General features: G+C 42.6%; 1 protein-coding gene across 5 annotated transcripts in view; it reads right to left on the bottom strand.

Annotated features, from left to right (window-relative positions):
* Positions 1-1,543: 1,543 nt before the first annotated feature.
* GRIA4 (glutamate ionotropic receptor AMPA type subunit 4) overlaps positions 1,544-17,697 on the bottom strand; it is a 217,865-nt gene continuing 201,711 nt past the window's right edge. The window contains exons 14-16 of one of the 5 annotated variants that reach the window (XM_083436274.1): positions 12,391-12,505; positions 7,160-7,294; positions 1,544-1,983 (exon numbers count right to left, since the gene is read on the bottom strand). In XM_083436274.1, coding sequence (XP_083292400.1) covers positions 1,819-1,983; positions 7,160-7,294; positions 12,391-12,505 — 415 coding nt within the window. In that variant the 3' untranslated portion in view covers positions 1,544-1,818. Of the gene's footprint in view, positions 1,984-7,023; positions 7,295-9,675; positions 9,791-12,390; positions 12,506-17,697 lie in introns of those variants that run through there. The other 4 variants (XM_083436275.1, XM_083436276.1, XM_083436277.1 and 1 more) reach the window with 4 other exon arrangements.

The following is a 17,697-nucleotide window of genomic DNA, read 5'->3' as shown; positions in this document are numbered from 1 at the left end:
CAACCAAGGGGCCACACATCAACTGTGAATGTTTTACGTAAATCCAAAATTTCACAACAGTCCCTGGCTGTTAGTAGCTGCCACCTGCCTGCCACAGCTCAGTCGTAGAGCACCTGGGTTCCAGGTTCAATCCCTGACATCTCCAGGCTGGGAGAGACCCGTGCTTGAAACCCTGGAGAGCTACTGCCTGCCAGTGTAGACAATACTGGGTTAAATAGACCAAGAGTCCATTTAGAAGTCTTACTTTGTGACTGCCTGCCTTCTTTTGGGGCTTTGCAAATGATGAAATCCTGCACATGTGCAGCCAAAAGTCAAGAAAGTGGTTTAGGGACCAGATCCTCAGCAGGGTGTGGACTGTGCCTCGTGACATCTCAGAAGCCAGGGAAATTGCTGAACATAGTTTCCAGTGCTCAGCGGTGGGCTTCAGTGCCTTACAAAGCCTCCCCCATGACAAGCAGAAGCAGAATATATTACGCAAAACAGAAAGCAAAAAGCTGAATAGACTATGCAATAGTTGAGTCACCAAGCACACAAGCATAACTTGCATCACACATTTTTGCTGTTGCGGGATTTGGATTCCCTCAGAGGAGATTTATTTTTAAAGCACAGGATACATATATCCCTGCCTGCTGTACATAGGATTATTATGCTGGAGTGAACCAGTAGCAAAGTCAAGAACAGTCCATTGCTTCTCTGGCCAGAAACTCAAGCCCGGCCACACTTCTTGGCGTCAGAATGCAAATTTGTCTCAAATACAATTTGCCCTCAGCTCTATTGACCTGTTGGGAACAGCATTCCTGATAGTCAGAAAACAACTCCAGGTCAGCAGGTATTAAAAGAACGGTTGTTGTTTTATTCTTTTTTGGTGGGTACAAAAACCACAGTTTCTTACACAGAACAAGATTATAAATAATATCGGTAACATGAGTGACCCGTAGTCTCTTTTGATTCTATACTGCAGACTGATGGTGTTCTCTAAACTTATTTGTTGGTTTCTTGTAGTTAGACAGATGCAAATCCATGGAACACGGAATGATGGGACAGAATGAGGATGACCAACAATGTTTATAAAAAAAAAGTCTCTGAATTTTATTACAGTGATGACATTTTATATCAATTATTGCAATGAATTGTTCCCTAAGATGGTTAGAAAAAAGAATTGTGTTGTCCTCTACTGAATTTACATCCGTTAAAAAGCAAGCATGTTTCAATATTCCTCTTTTTTCCCCCAAAGAAAAAAGTAATTAATTTCTTTTATTTTATTTTTTTCACAGGATTTACATATTTATTTTCTTATCACAGTTTAGTGACTTGTTTCCACAGCCGGACAGTCTTCCCACTGTATAATGTTGATCCTCGGGAAACACAGGTAAGCATGTTCATTGACTTCTATAGCAGTTGGTTCTCCACGTTGCCTAGACAAAGACCAAAAGGTAGCCTTTTCCTCTTGTGTATTCTTCACAGTTTTAATGCGCTAAATTGGCAAGTCCTATTAGTTGGTGTTTTGCTTTTTTAAAGTCCGCTCAAGTGAAATTTGTCACTGTTAATATTCCTGTCCCAACCCCTCCTCCCCCCAACAAAACTAAATTATGATTTTTTTTTTCTTCCTGATATAAAATCTGAGTTTGGGTTTCCGAGCTGAGACCATGCACACACATTTGCTGCTGCTGATGTCTGGCATGCCAGGATGCCCTTCCCATGCTCAGCCCATTTCTAAGTTCATCAATGACATTTCCCCGTGTCATGTTACAGTCCATGCTGTATTCCCGTCAGTCACTGACACAGTTTAATTAAGGCACTCGGATATTTTTTTGGTTTTTATGGTAGGTCTGATGCAATTACCGCCAATCCCGAACTTTGTCTAATTGCAGTTCCACTGTGTACAGCCTTTGGGCAGTCGGGAGTCAGAATGCGTCCGTTTTCTCCCATGCTCCCTGTGATGGATAATCTGGCTTTGTTTCGTATGGCTTCAGAAAAGGTCAGCTGGGAGGCAGGAGAAAGGACAGAAAGGGAGAGAGGGAGAAGAAGAAAGGGAGGAGGCAGAAAGGAAGTGTTACAATATTTCTGTTCCCCAATAAAACCAGTGCACAGCAAACACCAAAAATATCTAGGTGTAGACATCTGCATTATCACGTTAACTGTGTATATAATAATATAGATATAAGAGCATTTAACACACTCTTTTAAATAGTAATAATAATAATCAATGCTCTAAAAGAGATCAAACCGGAGATTCTCGTTCTGTTAAAATTTAGTAAAAGTCAAATCTCTGTGGGCAAGTGTAAAATGTTACTCAGTTGCCCAGTTTTCCTAGCAATCAATCTCATGTTCCTCCCCGCCCCTCCAAATCCATTTTCATGTATATGTGATAGCAGTAAGGCTCGGAATTTTCTCACAAATTCACTCGTAAATCTGAAGTCTTGTCAAGCTGATATCATCTAGTTCACTGCATTTTTTGAATAAAAAAAGTTACAGGCTTTCTGTATATTTATATAAAAATCCAGCCAAAGTTAAGCCCCTTTTAGCCCCATTGATTTAAATGAAAACAAAATCCAAATATATGCTTATCTCCACAGAAATAAATGGGACTTAAAAGTGTTTGACTTTAGCCGAATTCTTCCTCCCTCCCTTTCCACTTCTACCTTGATTTCCTTTCAGTTAAAATTAAGGCAAGTTGCAAATACTTTAAAGGCTAATAAAAACAACAGCTGTAAAAAAAATGTATATACATAATGTTAATAATTCAAACTCTGTCTCAAAGGCCTGTTTAAATAAAAAAATGGTTTAGACCTGCCTGGGAGTAACCGCCCTCCTCTGAACTCAGTGGGACTTACTTCTGAGCAAATATGCATAGAATTGCACTCCAGGGCTGGAATCCTATTGGGAGTGAGATTTGAGGTTTCAGAATGCCAAATCCATGGCAGGCTTTCTTTTAGAAAGAAGCATCTCATTCTTTGCAATTTCTTTTTCTTTTTCTTTAAAGGCCAGTTGATTTGAAACGGGACATTGGCACCACTAAGTTTTGTTGGGCCAGGGCCAAACTCTCCAATAAAATGAGTTTATTTGCTGAAATCGTGGCAATAACGTGGCTACACGTGGCATATTATGGGACAAGAGCAACACAAACACACACACACAAAAGGCCCAAAGCAGGACATTTATGGTGGATTAAGACAATCCCACCCCTCTGCAGTAACTGAGATTGTCCCGAGAGCACCAGCTATAAGGTTGTTTGTTTGTTTTTTTGCATTGGGTGGTGCCTACAAATGGGCCAGTGACCCTCCTTGAGTTTGCATGCAGAGCATTGGAGGGAAATACTTAGCTTCTGGGGGAAGCCTCCTGAATCGACCTTGAAAAATGGAACATAGCAAAAACAGATAGTTGACAAAAATGTGGGACAACATGGCTGACATATCTCTTTGCTTTTTGAGGGATAGGGGAACCTCTGGACCTAGCTGCAGATGCACCCTTTTCTTGCCTGAGACCTGAGTAAAGCTTTATTAGATTCATTTTATGGTGTTTCTATAATCACCTACATCAACACAAATCTCAAAGTAGCGTACAAAGGTGAAGACAAGCAAACAGATTAAAAGCCATTTAAAACAGAAACACCAAATCACAAGGAACATGGAAAGATAGAGAGCTACTAACCAGGGAAAGACTAAGGAAACGGAAATGTTTCTGCTAAAGGATGGAACCACCCAACCATTGGCGCCTTATTCATTACTGGACAGGTGAATTCTACAGAATCCTAGTTATAGATGAAGCAATGGGGTGGGGGGTTTAAAGTGCTTTTTGTTTCATTAATTAGAGAGGTTATATGATACAAAGGTTGCTTCCGGACAGCCTGTTCATTGGGCATTCTTCCTGAACTGTTTAGATGAGGTTTGTAGGGAGATTAGAAGACATTGTCTTTGTATGGAGTTATTTGTTCTGAACTGTTTGCAGGAGGGTTAGATAGTGTGCTCTGTCACTCTCCTTATTGCAAAAAGTCTGATTTTGGGCAGAAACCAGCTTGTTTTGCAAGACCAAAATCAATTTGCCCTCTGCCTTTCTGCCTCACTACTCTTAAGAAGCTACCTTTGGAACAGCCTTCATGTAAAATGGTTATGAAGGATGTCATTCACTACGTTACCCAGGGTCCTCTATGTAAAAATCCTCATGAAAAATATCTGGGTTTCGCCACATAATTCCCCCCCCCCCACCAAGTGAGTTTGTGTGCTTTTTGCTGCCGTGCGTTAAAAATGGCTTAGCACCTTGCACAAATGGGACGCGGGTGGCGCTGTGGGTTAAACCACAAAGCCTAGGACTTGCCAATCAGAAGGTCAGCAGTTCGAACCCACACAACGGGGTGAGCTCCCGTTGCTTGGTCCCTGCTCCTGCCAACCTAGCAATACAAAAGCACGCCAAAGTGCAAGTAGATAAATAGGTACCGCTCCGGCGGGAAGGTAAACGGTGTTTCCATGCGCTGCTCTGGTTTGCCAGAAGCGGCTTAGTCATGCTGGCCACATGACCCGGAAGCTGTACGCTGGCTCCCTCGGCCAATAAAGTGAGATAAGCGCCGCAACCCCAGAGTCGGTCATGACTGGTCAGGGGTCCCTTTTTACCTTTACCTTGCACAAGTAGAGCTGCTGCTGGAGAAACAGAAAGAGGAAACTTTCAAGAACACGGAAAGGTTTTGAAAGCCACGTTCCCTCTTAAATTGTTTCTGGCAGAAACAAAAGGTAACAGACAAATGGGCAAGGAAACCTTTTAGGAAAGGGAATCTATACTTTCCCACTCCATGTGCTCCAAGCCCCCTCCCACGTCTTCTTCACCCCCCTCCTGGAAACCCACCTATTTCTCGGTGCTCTCCAGCTACAGTGACCACACGCCAATCTCTGGTCATACTGTGTTTGTTCTGCATTGTATGGTTCTGTTGTGTATCGGCTGTGCCTTTTGACTGCATTCTCCTTGGGGCAGGGGCCTGCTATTTGACAGGCACACTTTGCCTGCTGTGTAGTGCCGTGTGCACCAGCACTGCATGAATAAAAATAAAAATAATAAATAGAATGCCTTTCTTTTTAAAGTCTGAGGTGGCAAAATAAAACGCTTAACATTTACAAGCTTACACCTAAGCTTTATTTGCTCTGTGTTTGTTTGTTTTTTAATTGCCATATTACTGCTCTTGTGGGTATTATTAAGGAGGTGTACAGTCGTACCTCAGAAGTTGAAGAGAATCCCTTCCGGAAGTCCGTTCGACTTCCGAAATGTTCGACTTCCAAAGCGTGGCTTCTGATTGGCTGCAGGAAGCTCCTGCAGCCAATCTGAAGCCACTGAAGCACCGTCGGACATCCGGCTTCCAAAAAAATGTTCGAAAACCAGAACAATCACTTCCAGTTTTCAAGCATTCAGGAGCCGGAACGTTCAACTCCCAAGGTGTTTGGGAACCGGGGTATGACTGTACTGAGATGTGTGTGTTTTAGGACCCACCCTATTCCTGCGATTTGCTTTAACTGTTTTAATCCTGAATTTTAAATGGTTGTAACCTGCCCTTGGACCTGCTGATGATCATCACCCTACTATGCACATCTACTCAGAAGTAAGCCCCATTGACTTCAATGGAACGTATTTCCAGCTGAATGTGTACGTAGGATTTGAGCATTTGTACCTTACTACAGTTTTGACAATCCTAAATATTTCTGGCTCAGAGATGAAGGGGGATAAGAAAGAAGACAATCAGTGCACCTGTATGTTTTCCTAAGAGCAGCCACTCTCTTTCCTTTAGCCCTGAGTAGCTCTCCTGCTTGTGACAAACAGGGCACTCTTTTTCCATGAGCAAAAGCTGCAGTTTTGCTTGCCACCCTGTACTGAAGAATTTTGCCGTGGCCTTCCAAACTGCATGCTGCGAGGCACGTCAGTTTCAGCTCGTTGGAGGGAAAGTCTTCTTGCAAATGCAGTAAAACTAACTAGCAGCACAATCATATGCATGTAGACTCAGAAGTAAGCCACATTTATTAAGGAGATGTTTTTGTTTTTTTTAAAGAAAAACATTGTGAAGCCCTGCTGGATCAAAGCAATGGTCCATGTGGACCAGAGCAAAGGTTCATTTAGTCCAGCATTGCTATTTCCCTTATTAATCGGTTGCCTCTTGGGATATGGACAAGCACAGCATGAAGACATTAGCCTTCTCCTGTTGCTGCTCCCAAGCAGCTGGTCTTCAGAGGCATGTTGTCTCTGATCCTGGAGTCTGCATACAGCCTTATTGACCAGTAGCCTTTGATAGATTTATCCTCCCTGGATTTGCCTAATCTTTTAAAGATTTTGAGGGGCGGTCAGCACATCCTGAAGCATCACCTGCCTCAAATTTGTTACAAACTTATTCCAATGGAACGTATTCCCAAACAGGTAGGGAAAGGATTGCGCCAGAACTAACTAAACAGACTATCTACAGAGAACATCCAAGAACAGAAGAAAGCGACTTCCTCAAAACCAGGTGCACCAAGCCTGAAATCTTGATCCTCCTTCATATATAAAGCACCTAGAATTATTTTTTGAAAAGCCATCTTCTCTTATGACTGCCTAGGATCTTGCTTGGCCTCATCCTTCATCCAGAAATATATATGTTCACCATGAAATCTAAAATTTCTAATAATAATAATAATAATAATAATAAATAATTTATTTATACCCCGCCCATCTGGCTGGGTTTCCCCAGTCACTCTGGGCGGCTGTAGACATCCCTGCCGATTTTTAAAATATATATTTTTAAAACCCATTGTATCCAATATATTTCTATCTCTCTCTATATATATCTTGATGCATTTTTTAAAATAAAAAAGCACCAAAAAAACCACCCCTTGCAATGCAGATGTCTATTAGCAACATATAGGAAAGTATACTAAACATCTGCAGCCAAAATTAACCGAACCGTTTGTTTGTTTTTCCAAAAGAGGAAGCTCTCTCGATAAGCAAGCAGTTACCACCACTGGACAGACAGGGCACAAGACCGCATGACAAGATGATGATGCACCAGCCACTCACTGTAGTAGGGCCCTAAGTCCTACCCCTAAATTTTAACACTCTCGGTTCCATATACGTTGTAACCTTCTCTATAAGTTGCTAAATTCTGGGTATTCTGCGAGGAAGTTGGATTAAAAGTCTGTGCACTCTTTGCCACCTTCATTCTCTTCGCCTCTGCCCTGGATTTGTAACAGAACTCTATCAAAGCCACCAGCATAGCCAGGCCCAGGCCTCCAACCAGAATGTAGAAGACGCCCGCAACATTGCTGAGACTCAGGGCGCTCGTCTTGTCCTGGGGAAACAAAAAGGGGTGTGCGTGTCAGATCAGAGGCGCGAGGCGGCCGGAGAGCAAACAAACAAAACAGTACGGTACAAGTACAGAGGCATAAGCGACGGCTTCATTGAAATATACGGGGAAAGGGAGGAGGGGAAGACAGGCACTGACAAACGTCTTCCGAGATAATTGGCCTGCCCTGGCTTGCAAAACAAACATACGTATATAAGCAAACAATTTGTTTTCAGAAGCAAAATGCTACGAAAGATTACATGTGCTTAACCAATACTTTCGGATGCAATTAGCCCCTCGGTAATGAACGGCGGTGAAATAGTCTACCACAATTAAACGCAGCGTCAATAAAGCATATCTATCCTCTCTCGACTTGACGTTTAATGGTGGCCTGAACACGGGGTCGTTAGAGGATCATTAAGTAGCCTAAGTGATCTATGGCATGGCTCCTTTTAGGATAAATATGCTCCGATATATTTATTTGGAAAAGAAAACACCAGACCAGTCTTCCAACTGCTGGTTAAATAAAAGGCTTAAATGTCCGTTACATTTAAATCACTTTTTAAAATTCAGGCAAACAAATTTCCTGTCACAGCTCCCGAGCCTCTGTAGGATGTGAGCTAGGAGACAAATTAGTCTTTCCTCACGAAGAACAGCTTTCTCACTTCCTACTATACTGTTAAAGGAGAAAGATGCCTGGTTTGGGAAGCACTTGCAGTATGGTGGAGAGGGAGAGGGGCCTGGAGCGTTGGAAATTCAGGGAACAGTCTTGCTGCATCTGCACAAGTCCACAAACAAGCGTAGCAGCATTCTCTGGATCGGGACCACTGGCTTGCCTGGTTTTCTCAGGGTTGTTGTTTAAAGTACTTATTGTTACTATCAGAGGAAGCTGCCTTGTATTGATTCAGACTACAGTCCACCTAGGTCAGTGTTCTGCACTGACTGGCCGTGCTCAGGTGTTTCAGACAGGACTCTCTCTTAGTCCTACCATGCCAGAGATTTAACATGGGATCTTCTGCACGCAAAACAGATGTTCTGCCAATGAGCTATGACCTCTTCTCACTAAGGGACTGCAGTGCTGATGCGGTAAATTGTTAGATACGTAATTTTTAAAAAATCCATTACGTTTTTAATTTAAGGCATTAATCTTAGTGTTAAGTAAGCATTTCAAATCGGTGGATGCTTTCCATCCTGCGAGTTCGTGCGGCCACAATTCACTGCCGATTTGAATGAGCGAATGGCATGAACACGAGACTGCACACTTGACATTTCAGGATTTCAGAAAGATGCATGTAATTGTACATCATAATACTTTAGACTTTTTAAAAAAGGATTTGACATTATACCACCCATTGCTATACTCCTAATTAAGCAATTTATTCAGACATGCCTGTAGTAATAAACACTTATTTAAAAATGGGCTGAGAGTAAGACTTGATTTTTTTTTATTCTGAGCTATGTGGAATTCGCACACCATGATGAGCGCCGAGTTCAGTTGCTGAAATAGTTTAATTTAAAGATGCATTATTCAATGTTCCAAGTAATGGCTGGGCAGGTGTAGGATGAACATCTTTCCAGGTTGTTCATGTTGCGGGGGGGGGGGGGGAGGGGAATGAGATGGACGAGGAACGTAACATTTTAATCTGCCTCCAAACTTGATAGATTTGCAAAACACCATCAAGAGAGATGGCCTTCCTTTTTAAAATGTGGAGTGGCAGGAGTCAAGTTGACATGGAGGTACTGCCAGATGTTGGTGAGGTGAAGGTCCACCAGACATGATCAGGGTTACAGTATATTAAATATAACACAATGCAATATCATCTTCAGATCTTGCTATCATTTCTAAGGCTGATCAACAGGACCATTCTGAACCTAAGTGGTTCAAGTTGGTTAGAGTGTGGTGCTGATAACACCAAGGCTGTAGGCTCGATCCCTGTATATTCCTGCATTGGACTAGATGATTCTCAGACTCCCTTCCAACTCTACAATTCTGTGACTGTAAGTCCTTCAACAGAAGACCTTTGTGAAAAGCATGTTCAGTGAGTGCTCCATAACTGAGGCGCCACCATGCCCTTGTATAAACCGGAGCATCTTTTTTTTTTTTTTTTTTTAAAAAGCAAGTTAAGGGTTTGGCATTTGGGGACATGCCTGGGATGAAGCTGGTGTTGAAGGGCTTTAATTTAATTAGTGCTTTGACTATGTGTTGCATTTCTCATGCAGGGTTTACGAATCCAAGCGACCACTTCATCTTGCCCCCCTGGGGTTGGCAGGGAAAGGATAAGTGCCTTCTGCGCGGTGCCTGTTCAATAGCTCATTTATTTCCATTCCTACGTGAACATTAGCTCCCTCGTGAACACAATAGCGGGTCCCGAACTGCAGCGACTGACCTTGCTTCCAGAGTCCTTGGGTCCACATTCCCCTTTATCGTACCACCATTTGTTTTTCAGCTTGTCTAAGACGCCTGCCTCACTGAGTTTCAGAACGGCAAGGTTTACAGGAGTTCTTCACGTGGGAAATAACATAAATAACATTATATATGTTATTTTATGTTATTCAAGTAAAACTACATAGAATCGCATTGCAAAGTGACGGAGCGGAGGCCACAGAGGCTGCTTATGTCGTGCACAGGGTTAGAGACAGACATACGACTGGGACCTGCTCCATCGCTTCAGGTAATGGGCACATACTGCTGGGGAAGGCTTGGGAAAAAATTGCGTGCAATTACTGTGAACCCAAAACTATTGGCTTTCACCGGCATTCAGCGGCCGACCAATAAAACGCAACCAGATGTTGGAAATGTTTCCACTTTTTTTTTATTAAAAAAATGTTGAAGCAAGGAAGCACCTGATTACCAGATTGCCTGTCCGTTGTCCTCAAACTCACCTAGCCTGACATTTGAGCAAAATATCAACTGGACAATTTAGGTAGCAGACCAAAGCTGGGAAGAAGGTTCCATGAGGTTGAGTAGGATCTGTTTCAGTGTAAATATGTTTAGGCTCACAATGCACACCAATATGGATGGGCCTCCCTATTGTTGTAGATTTCAGTAAGCAGGGAGGATATAGCTGCCTCCCTCTCCATGGAAGGTATGGATGGCAACACCCTTGATAGTTTTTATATCACCGACTAAAGACCTGATTATTCCGCTGGGTGTTTAGAGGAAGTCGGTAAAGATGGCTGACAACCTGAATGTTATTTTATGCTGCACTGATTGCTGCTATACTTTTAAACTGATCTTTATTTAATTTCGTTGATGATGTTTATGTTATGGATGGGATCCTTTGGTGATGGAGAGTGGCCTACAAATTTCATTAAAGAATATTAGAAAGCTGTGCTTAGAGCACAGTATGTTGTGTGTCCCCAGGTCTATAAATCAAAACCCTACTGAACCAGGCCATTCCTTTGGGTGGCACTGGGCTTCTTTCAGCTTTTAAGTGTATCCACAGGGTTGTTCGAAAGATGACATGGAATAAGCCAATGGGTTATTTGGGAGAAGGGTGGGGTATAAATGTGATTGATAAATATAGGTAATATAAAGATAATATAATATACCCCGCCAGATGGGCAGGGTATAAATAATAAATTATTATTATTATTATTATTATTATTATCATTATCATTATCATCATCATCATTATTATCATTATTATCATCATTAAGGAAGCACCTGCAATCACATGATGTTTATATGAGTTTTCTATTATCTTTCCTATGGGAATTGAATGACACTTTGAGCAGGTAGTAAAGGTAAAGGTACCCCTGCCCGTACGGGCCAGTCGTGTCCGACTCTAGGGTTGTGCGCCCATCTCACTTAAGAGGCCGGGGGCCAGCGCTGTCCGGAGACACTTCCAGGTCACGTGGCCAGTGTGACGAAGCTGCTCTGGCGAGCCAGCACCAGCGCAGCACACGGAAACGCCATTTACCTTCCCGCTATAAAGCGGTACCTATTTATCTACTTGCACTTAAGGGTGCTTTCGAACTGCTAGGTGGGCAGGAGCTGGGACCAAAAGACGGGAGCTCACCCCGCCGCAGGGATTCGAACCGTCGACCATGCAATCGGCAAGCCCTAGGCGCTGAGGTTTTACCCACAGCGCCACCCGCGCTGAGCAGGTAGAGTGGATCATAAAATCAAGATTTATTTATTAATTTCTTAAATGTTTATACTGCCCTTCATCCAAGAATCACAAGGTGGTTTACATATCAAGGCACAAAAATAACACAACATACTAACAAATAAAAACATTACCCCCCCAATTATGCCCCAGTTCCCAGGTTTCGTTTGCAGAAACCACAACAATAAATTCACTTTTGTGTTGGTGTGCCCTAAAGGGAAATCATAGAAATGAGGCTATCCAGGCAAAGTCTGGCCCCTGCAACTAGCTGGCCTGATAGTTGTCACACACCCAAGAGTTAAAGAGAGTTTTTTGGATGAAGTAGGGACTGTAGCCATGGGGATTTTCTTTTTCAGTGAAAGACGGGGACTGTTTCTGTAGCCTACTGAAAACCTTCCTCTTCCAACAAGCCTTTTAAGGAGAGATCTTCCCCAGTCTGCATTTGTGCTGCAATTGATTTATTAAATGTTTTAATTGCTTTCTGGCCTGTGTGTTTGCTGCCTTCTGCTCTTTTGGGAGGAGCTAGTAAATGAAACAAAATAAGTTGGCCCACCAACCTCCAGCTCCAGTAAAAACCAGTTAGTGATGGACAAGCAGCCTAAGTCATTCACCTGGAGAGACAGGGAGCTAGTTGGGCCCTTGTGATCTTGTCTGCTGTGCTGGGCTAAAGTCTTCCGCTGCATGTTCACCAAGCTGCTTTGTTCCTACCAACTTTTGCGTCAAATCTGTTTTGATTTTTTAATATGTAGAGATTCCAGGTATGACATGCAAAATGACGATTTGGATTCCCAGGCCAATAAGTTGGGCTTGAGACTCAAAACAAGGATGCAAATATTTTTGCTTTGACAGTAATTGCACACATCTGGATGTTGGTTTTTCGCTTTTTTATCGATGCCGTCCAGGATTTCGTGGCAAGGAAGGATAGAGCCCCAGCAGATGCGCCAATTACTCTACATACTGTTTACCCGCTTTGGTGACATTGAGGCTAACCTTGGAGTCACCTCCCCCGCTGCCACATTCTCCTTTGTCGTACCACCATTTGTTTTTCAATTTGTCCAAGAGGCCTTGTTCATTCAGTTTTAAAACTGCGAGGTTAACAGCATTTCTTGAAACGATAAAACATATTTTGTAAGAAACTGCATAGCCGTTAAGATGTTAGAAGGAACGAGGACTTAAAAAGCTCTTTTATCCACACACTAAATAAACCTCTCATTTGCATATTATAACACACCTGTGGGGAGGAAGAAGCATGCTGGCAAACAAATTTGGGGAGGGAAAAATGCAATTTTTTTTTCCAATAGAGGGCAGCTTTATTGCTCGGTGCTTAAGTAAGGATAATATGATTTTGTAAACCGATAAAAAAAGAGAGAAGGAGCTATTCACATATTTTCAATGTGGTGATAAAGTGCAGCCAGGATATAGAATTTAGATTGTGTGCATCCTTTCCCCTACAGTTTATAACAGACAGTAAAAAAGAAAAAGACCCTTGATTCAATTTCTTTAGCAGCCAGAGAGGCATGATTGTTTGTTGTACAAAATACGCGTATTAAATTTCAGTTCCCTTGAGCTGAAATAGTCAGCTCTTGTACTAGCACTAAAGTCTGGTGGTAAAGTGTGAATTAAATAGGTGTACAAAATGCAAGATCAGCCCCCCCCCCCCCGCTTTTGTGTAAATCTCTACTTCTTGTTACAACTGTTCCAAACATAGCTGTATGATGCGCAATTCAACCAAAGTTAAAACATATTGATTCCAATGGAAGGGATTCAAGCACTCCCATTAAAAACAATGAAACTTAAAATGTGCTTAATTCTACTTGGATTATGCCCAGATGATTAGGCTACTTTATTGTTTATGATATTATGTTAGAGGCAGTGACACTAGGGAGAACTCACCACCAGATATCTAAGGGAGATTGCTTCATGGAATTTAGGATAATGGTGGAATTCAAAACAGAGCACTTACCTGACACCATTGGGCTTCATATTGCAACTACCCTAGACTTGGCTAGAGGCTTCTAGACCCTGGCATCCATGCATGATGTCATCAACATGCACCAGGTCTCTGAGATCCATCCCTGCTCCACCCACAGAGGAGAACAGGCAAAGGTTGCCTCAGTGTGTCACTGATGTATCAGTGAATTCCAAACAAGACTGAACTTCAATTTTTGGAAACACAGGGTCGCTAACAATGGAAATCAGATAGCTCCTTTAGCAGAGGCTCTTGAAATCACTGTGGATAGAATTTCCATGGCACCACATTGTCTGATGCTATCTAATGCCCAGTAGACACTGAACAGCAGGTTTAAAGCAAACTGACCTTGCTTAATAAAAATGTTGGCCATGTGGCAACATGTAAACATGCAAGGCAGTGATTTCATCCTCTGTCAGTGACTGTATTTTGCTGAGATTAAAGCTTAGAATTGAAGCTGTTGCAGATAAGCAAAGGAGCTCTCAAATCCAGAAACTTATTCTGGATGTACGTGTTTTGTAGCCCACAAGGAGTTGGAAGGCTCCTCATTTAAATCAAAGTTTCCAGGCTGAAACCTATAAGGGCCTGCTGATATGGGTTAAGCAACAGGCCAGGGTACCCTTCAACTGGTCAGTACCATGGACAGCTCACCACAGGCCTGATTAAAAGGTAAGGATAGATTAAAGACAAAACAGTAAGTAAAGAGTTTGGAGTGTTATTTCTGTGAGATTTTGGAGCCAACTGTGAGCATCAGTAGATGGTGGAGGACTATGTGGGCTAAAAAGGGCTGCACCCTATTAAAGGATGCATGCTTCAGCCTGAAGTCTCCTGCTCCCTCGTGGTCATGGCAAAGTGCCCTACTGACTTGCCAGTGTCCTGGAGATGAGTTATTGGAATCAAGAGAATAGGGCAAGGTACAGGATGGAGGCACCACTTTCCCCTTGTGGCTCCTCCAGTGCAAGCATGGGGAGTGTGTGTTGTCCTCCACATGTTGGCTATCCGTTGTGTACACTTAGTTGAGATTCCAGCATTGCACGGGGCATTGGATTACTAGATGTTCCTCAAGGTCCCTTCCAACTCTACAATTCTATGATTGAACTGGCACAGCCAGAATGGCCAATGGTCAGAGAGGATGGGAGCTATATAGTCCAGGGGTGCGGGGCACATGTTCTCTATCCATGCTTTAGTGCAGGGTTTCCCAAACTTGGGTCTCTAGCTGTTTTTAGACTACAGTTCCCATCAACCCTGACCACTGGTCCTGCTAGCTAGGGATGATGGGAGTTGTAGTCCAAAAGCAGCTGGAGACCCAGGTTTGGGAAACGCTGCTCTAGTGGGAGAGTTACTATGGAGGATATGTCCTTAGGTGGTTCTTGCTCCTAGTCCTTGCCATCTTCCATCTTGTAGAACTCTTCTCCTGATAGAGGGGGCTCTTGGGCCGTTACTGCTGTACTGATTATACTTTTGCCCTGATGATGCCAACTCATTACTGTGGACCACCCTGTACATAAGGAGAACATCTTTATGGGTCAGCTGTTTTGGAAACACATTTTGACCTTTACTGCCTTTCATGCACATTTTTTTTTGGGGGGGGGGTTGTTACACAGATCCTTGCCAACTAATTATGAGGTTTCACAACTGTCTCTTAACAGAATTGACCTGAGCCTCATTTCAGTGGCTGTTAAATTTGTATTAGATAGTGAATACAGATAATGTAATTACTTGTCTGTCCCTGGAACTCAAAATACAGGAATACAGGCTGTGGTGTTAGTGATAACACTCTGCTTTTTTGTGGATAAGGCCTCTGGGGCTACGCTTCTCAGGCAATCTGACAAATGTAATTTCATACAAGTACTCTAATTATGGTTTGTGATCAAGAGGGAGAGGAAAAAGAGCAAGGCTGGACTGAAATTGTTCATTTGCTTCCTTTGTTCCAGGAAGCAACTGCTTTTGAACCAGAGATATTTATTATGGATTTCCAATTAATCATTTAGATGACAACAGTTTTGTTTCCAGTTAGTACCTCGACCCACACCTTCCCTTCCCTTGAGTATTTCCAGCAAAGTACTATTCATGGGGTGTTTTTTCTTGAAGATTTCAACCTCTCTTTCCATCATGCTGAAAGTCAAAACAAAATGCTACTCTGTATATAAGGGGCTGCATCCAGTATAGCACCAAGTTACTCATTCTGTCAGCACAAGGATGCCACTTCTCCCTCTCCTTCTCCTGTAGGTCCCCTAAATCTATTCTGCATTTTCCATCAACCCTGTGGGGCAGATTTGGGGAGGCTGTGGGGCATGTGGAGAGGGAGGAGTTCCATTGCCCAAGGATAAATCCTTGTGCTGACAAGAACATGTTAGGTGGATACCACCACCCCTTGTTCTCCCCACTTCTTATTTTTAAAAATTGAGGACCACCTGCATAGACAGCAGAGCATGAGACTCTTAATCTCAGGGTTGTGGGTTTGAGCCCCACTTTGGGCAACCCCCCCTGCATTTAAGGGGGTTGGACTAGGTGACTTGTGTTGTCCCTTCCAACTCTACAGTTCTGTGATTTTATGACACAGTGGCTGGAAGGTATAGATACAGTGGTACTTCGGTTTTCGAACGTAATCCGTTCCAGAAGACGGTTCGACTTCTGAAACGTTCGAAAACAGGCGCAAAGGGCGGTCTGCAAATTCAGAGGAAATTGGGGGGGGGGGGGGACCTCAGTGGAAGCCGTTCGACCTCTGAGGCGCGTTCAAAAATGGAAGAATTTACTTCTGGGTTTTCAGCGCTCAACAACTGAAATGTTTGATTTCCGAAACCAAGGTACCACTGTAACAGAGAACTGTCCTCAAATTATCTTAATGTAGACTGTAAGCTTATTGGGGCAGGGTTCTGTCCTTTACTTATATTATTCCGTAAGATGTCATAAGACGAGCGTAGTAGTTAGAGGGATGGACTGGGTCTGGAAAGTTTCCACTCTGCCATGAAGCTCCCTGGGTGACCTTGGGTCAGTCACCATCTTCCAGACTTAGTTACATCACAGGGTTGCCATAAGGATGATTGTAAGGGGATGGGATGAGAAGAATAATGTACACTGGCTTGAAAGCATTGGATGAAAGGTGGGACATTAATAAAATAAACACACATATTTAATAATATGCAACAACTGTTCCTACTAACAGAAAATAAATTGTGCTAAATATGTCAGCAGATCCATGTTTTATTTTATCCCGTCCCCCCTTTGCAGCCATGCATAAATATGAAACTATTTTAAATTAATGCTGTTTATTCTCATGTTGTCCACACTGGTTCTGGAGATGGGATGGTGTGCGTCCTTCATTCTTTAGTTATATCTCAGGGCATGGGCTGATGACACATGAGGCCACCAGATTCCTGAAACTTAACAGGTCTGGGTTTAGGCACCGCTTCGGTAGGTGGTTGCTTGGAAACCACATGTGTGATGGAAGGAAGATGTAATGGGTAAGTTAGGCTGAGAGGCAGTAACTGTAAGTGGGGATTTGAACTCTGGTCTCCCAGGCCCTAGTCCGACACTCTAACCACTGTACCACAACGGCTCTCATCTTGCACTGCCAGAACAGAAATACTGGATTCTGCCCTGAATGTCTACGAATCTTATTCTAATGCCTTATAGTACCTGGATATGTCCTCTGCCTATTTAGAGAAATTATCTGTTAACTGAGAAATTTGCAGATTTACTTCAGATGGAGATTCCCATGCCTCTTAAAAGAAAAATAAAGCAAAATTCATCATGGGGTGGGTGGGGGGCTGGGGGTGGGGAATTACTCACCCTGGCCAAAATTCACCATTACGGATCAGGAAGAATAAAACTTTTCCACTTACTTTTTTGAGGAAGGTGCAAATGGCTGTTGATAGTCCTAAAATAACAATTAAAAAAACCCTATAAAAGCTAATCATGAGAGGGTTATTTAGTAGGGTTATTAGCCATATCCATAGACAATTTCACAGCACAATAAGAAAAAAAATGGAAATAAAAAGGAATGAAGTAAATGAGATTTTTAAGCGCCTCTCATTGTTCTGAAATTAAGCTCAAATTGGTTATGAATCTAACCACATTGCATTCCTTGCTATATCTAACAGGCCATGTAAAAAACACTTTTGTATCACACTGCCTTTTTAAAAAAATAGCTGTATAATTAAGATGCAACCCAGTGTATCAAAATAAGCTGCTGTCCATTTTGCAATGAAACAATATTGTTCTTCTGGCACAATATTTTGCATCTGCCCATCTGGAGGAAACTTACAGAAGGTTCATGGGGGGGGGGAATGAAAATATTTTCCTTAAAACTCTCAGAAATACCCAGG

Source organism: Podarcis tiliguerta (assembly GCF_965153285.1).
Source record: "Podarcis tiliguerta genome assembly, chromosome: 4".
Taxonomy (NCBI): domain Eukaryota; kingdom Metazoa; phylum Chordata; class Lepidosauria; order Squamata; family Lacertidae; genus Podarcis; species Podarcis tiliguerta.
This window is presented reverse-complemented; position numbering and strand designations above follow the sequence as displayed.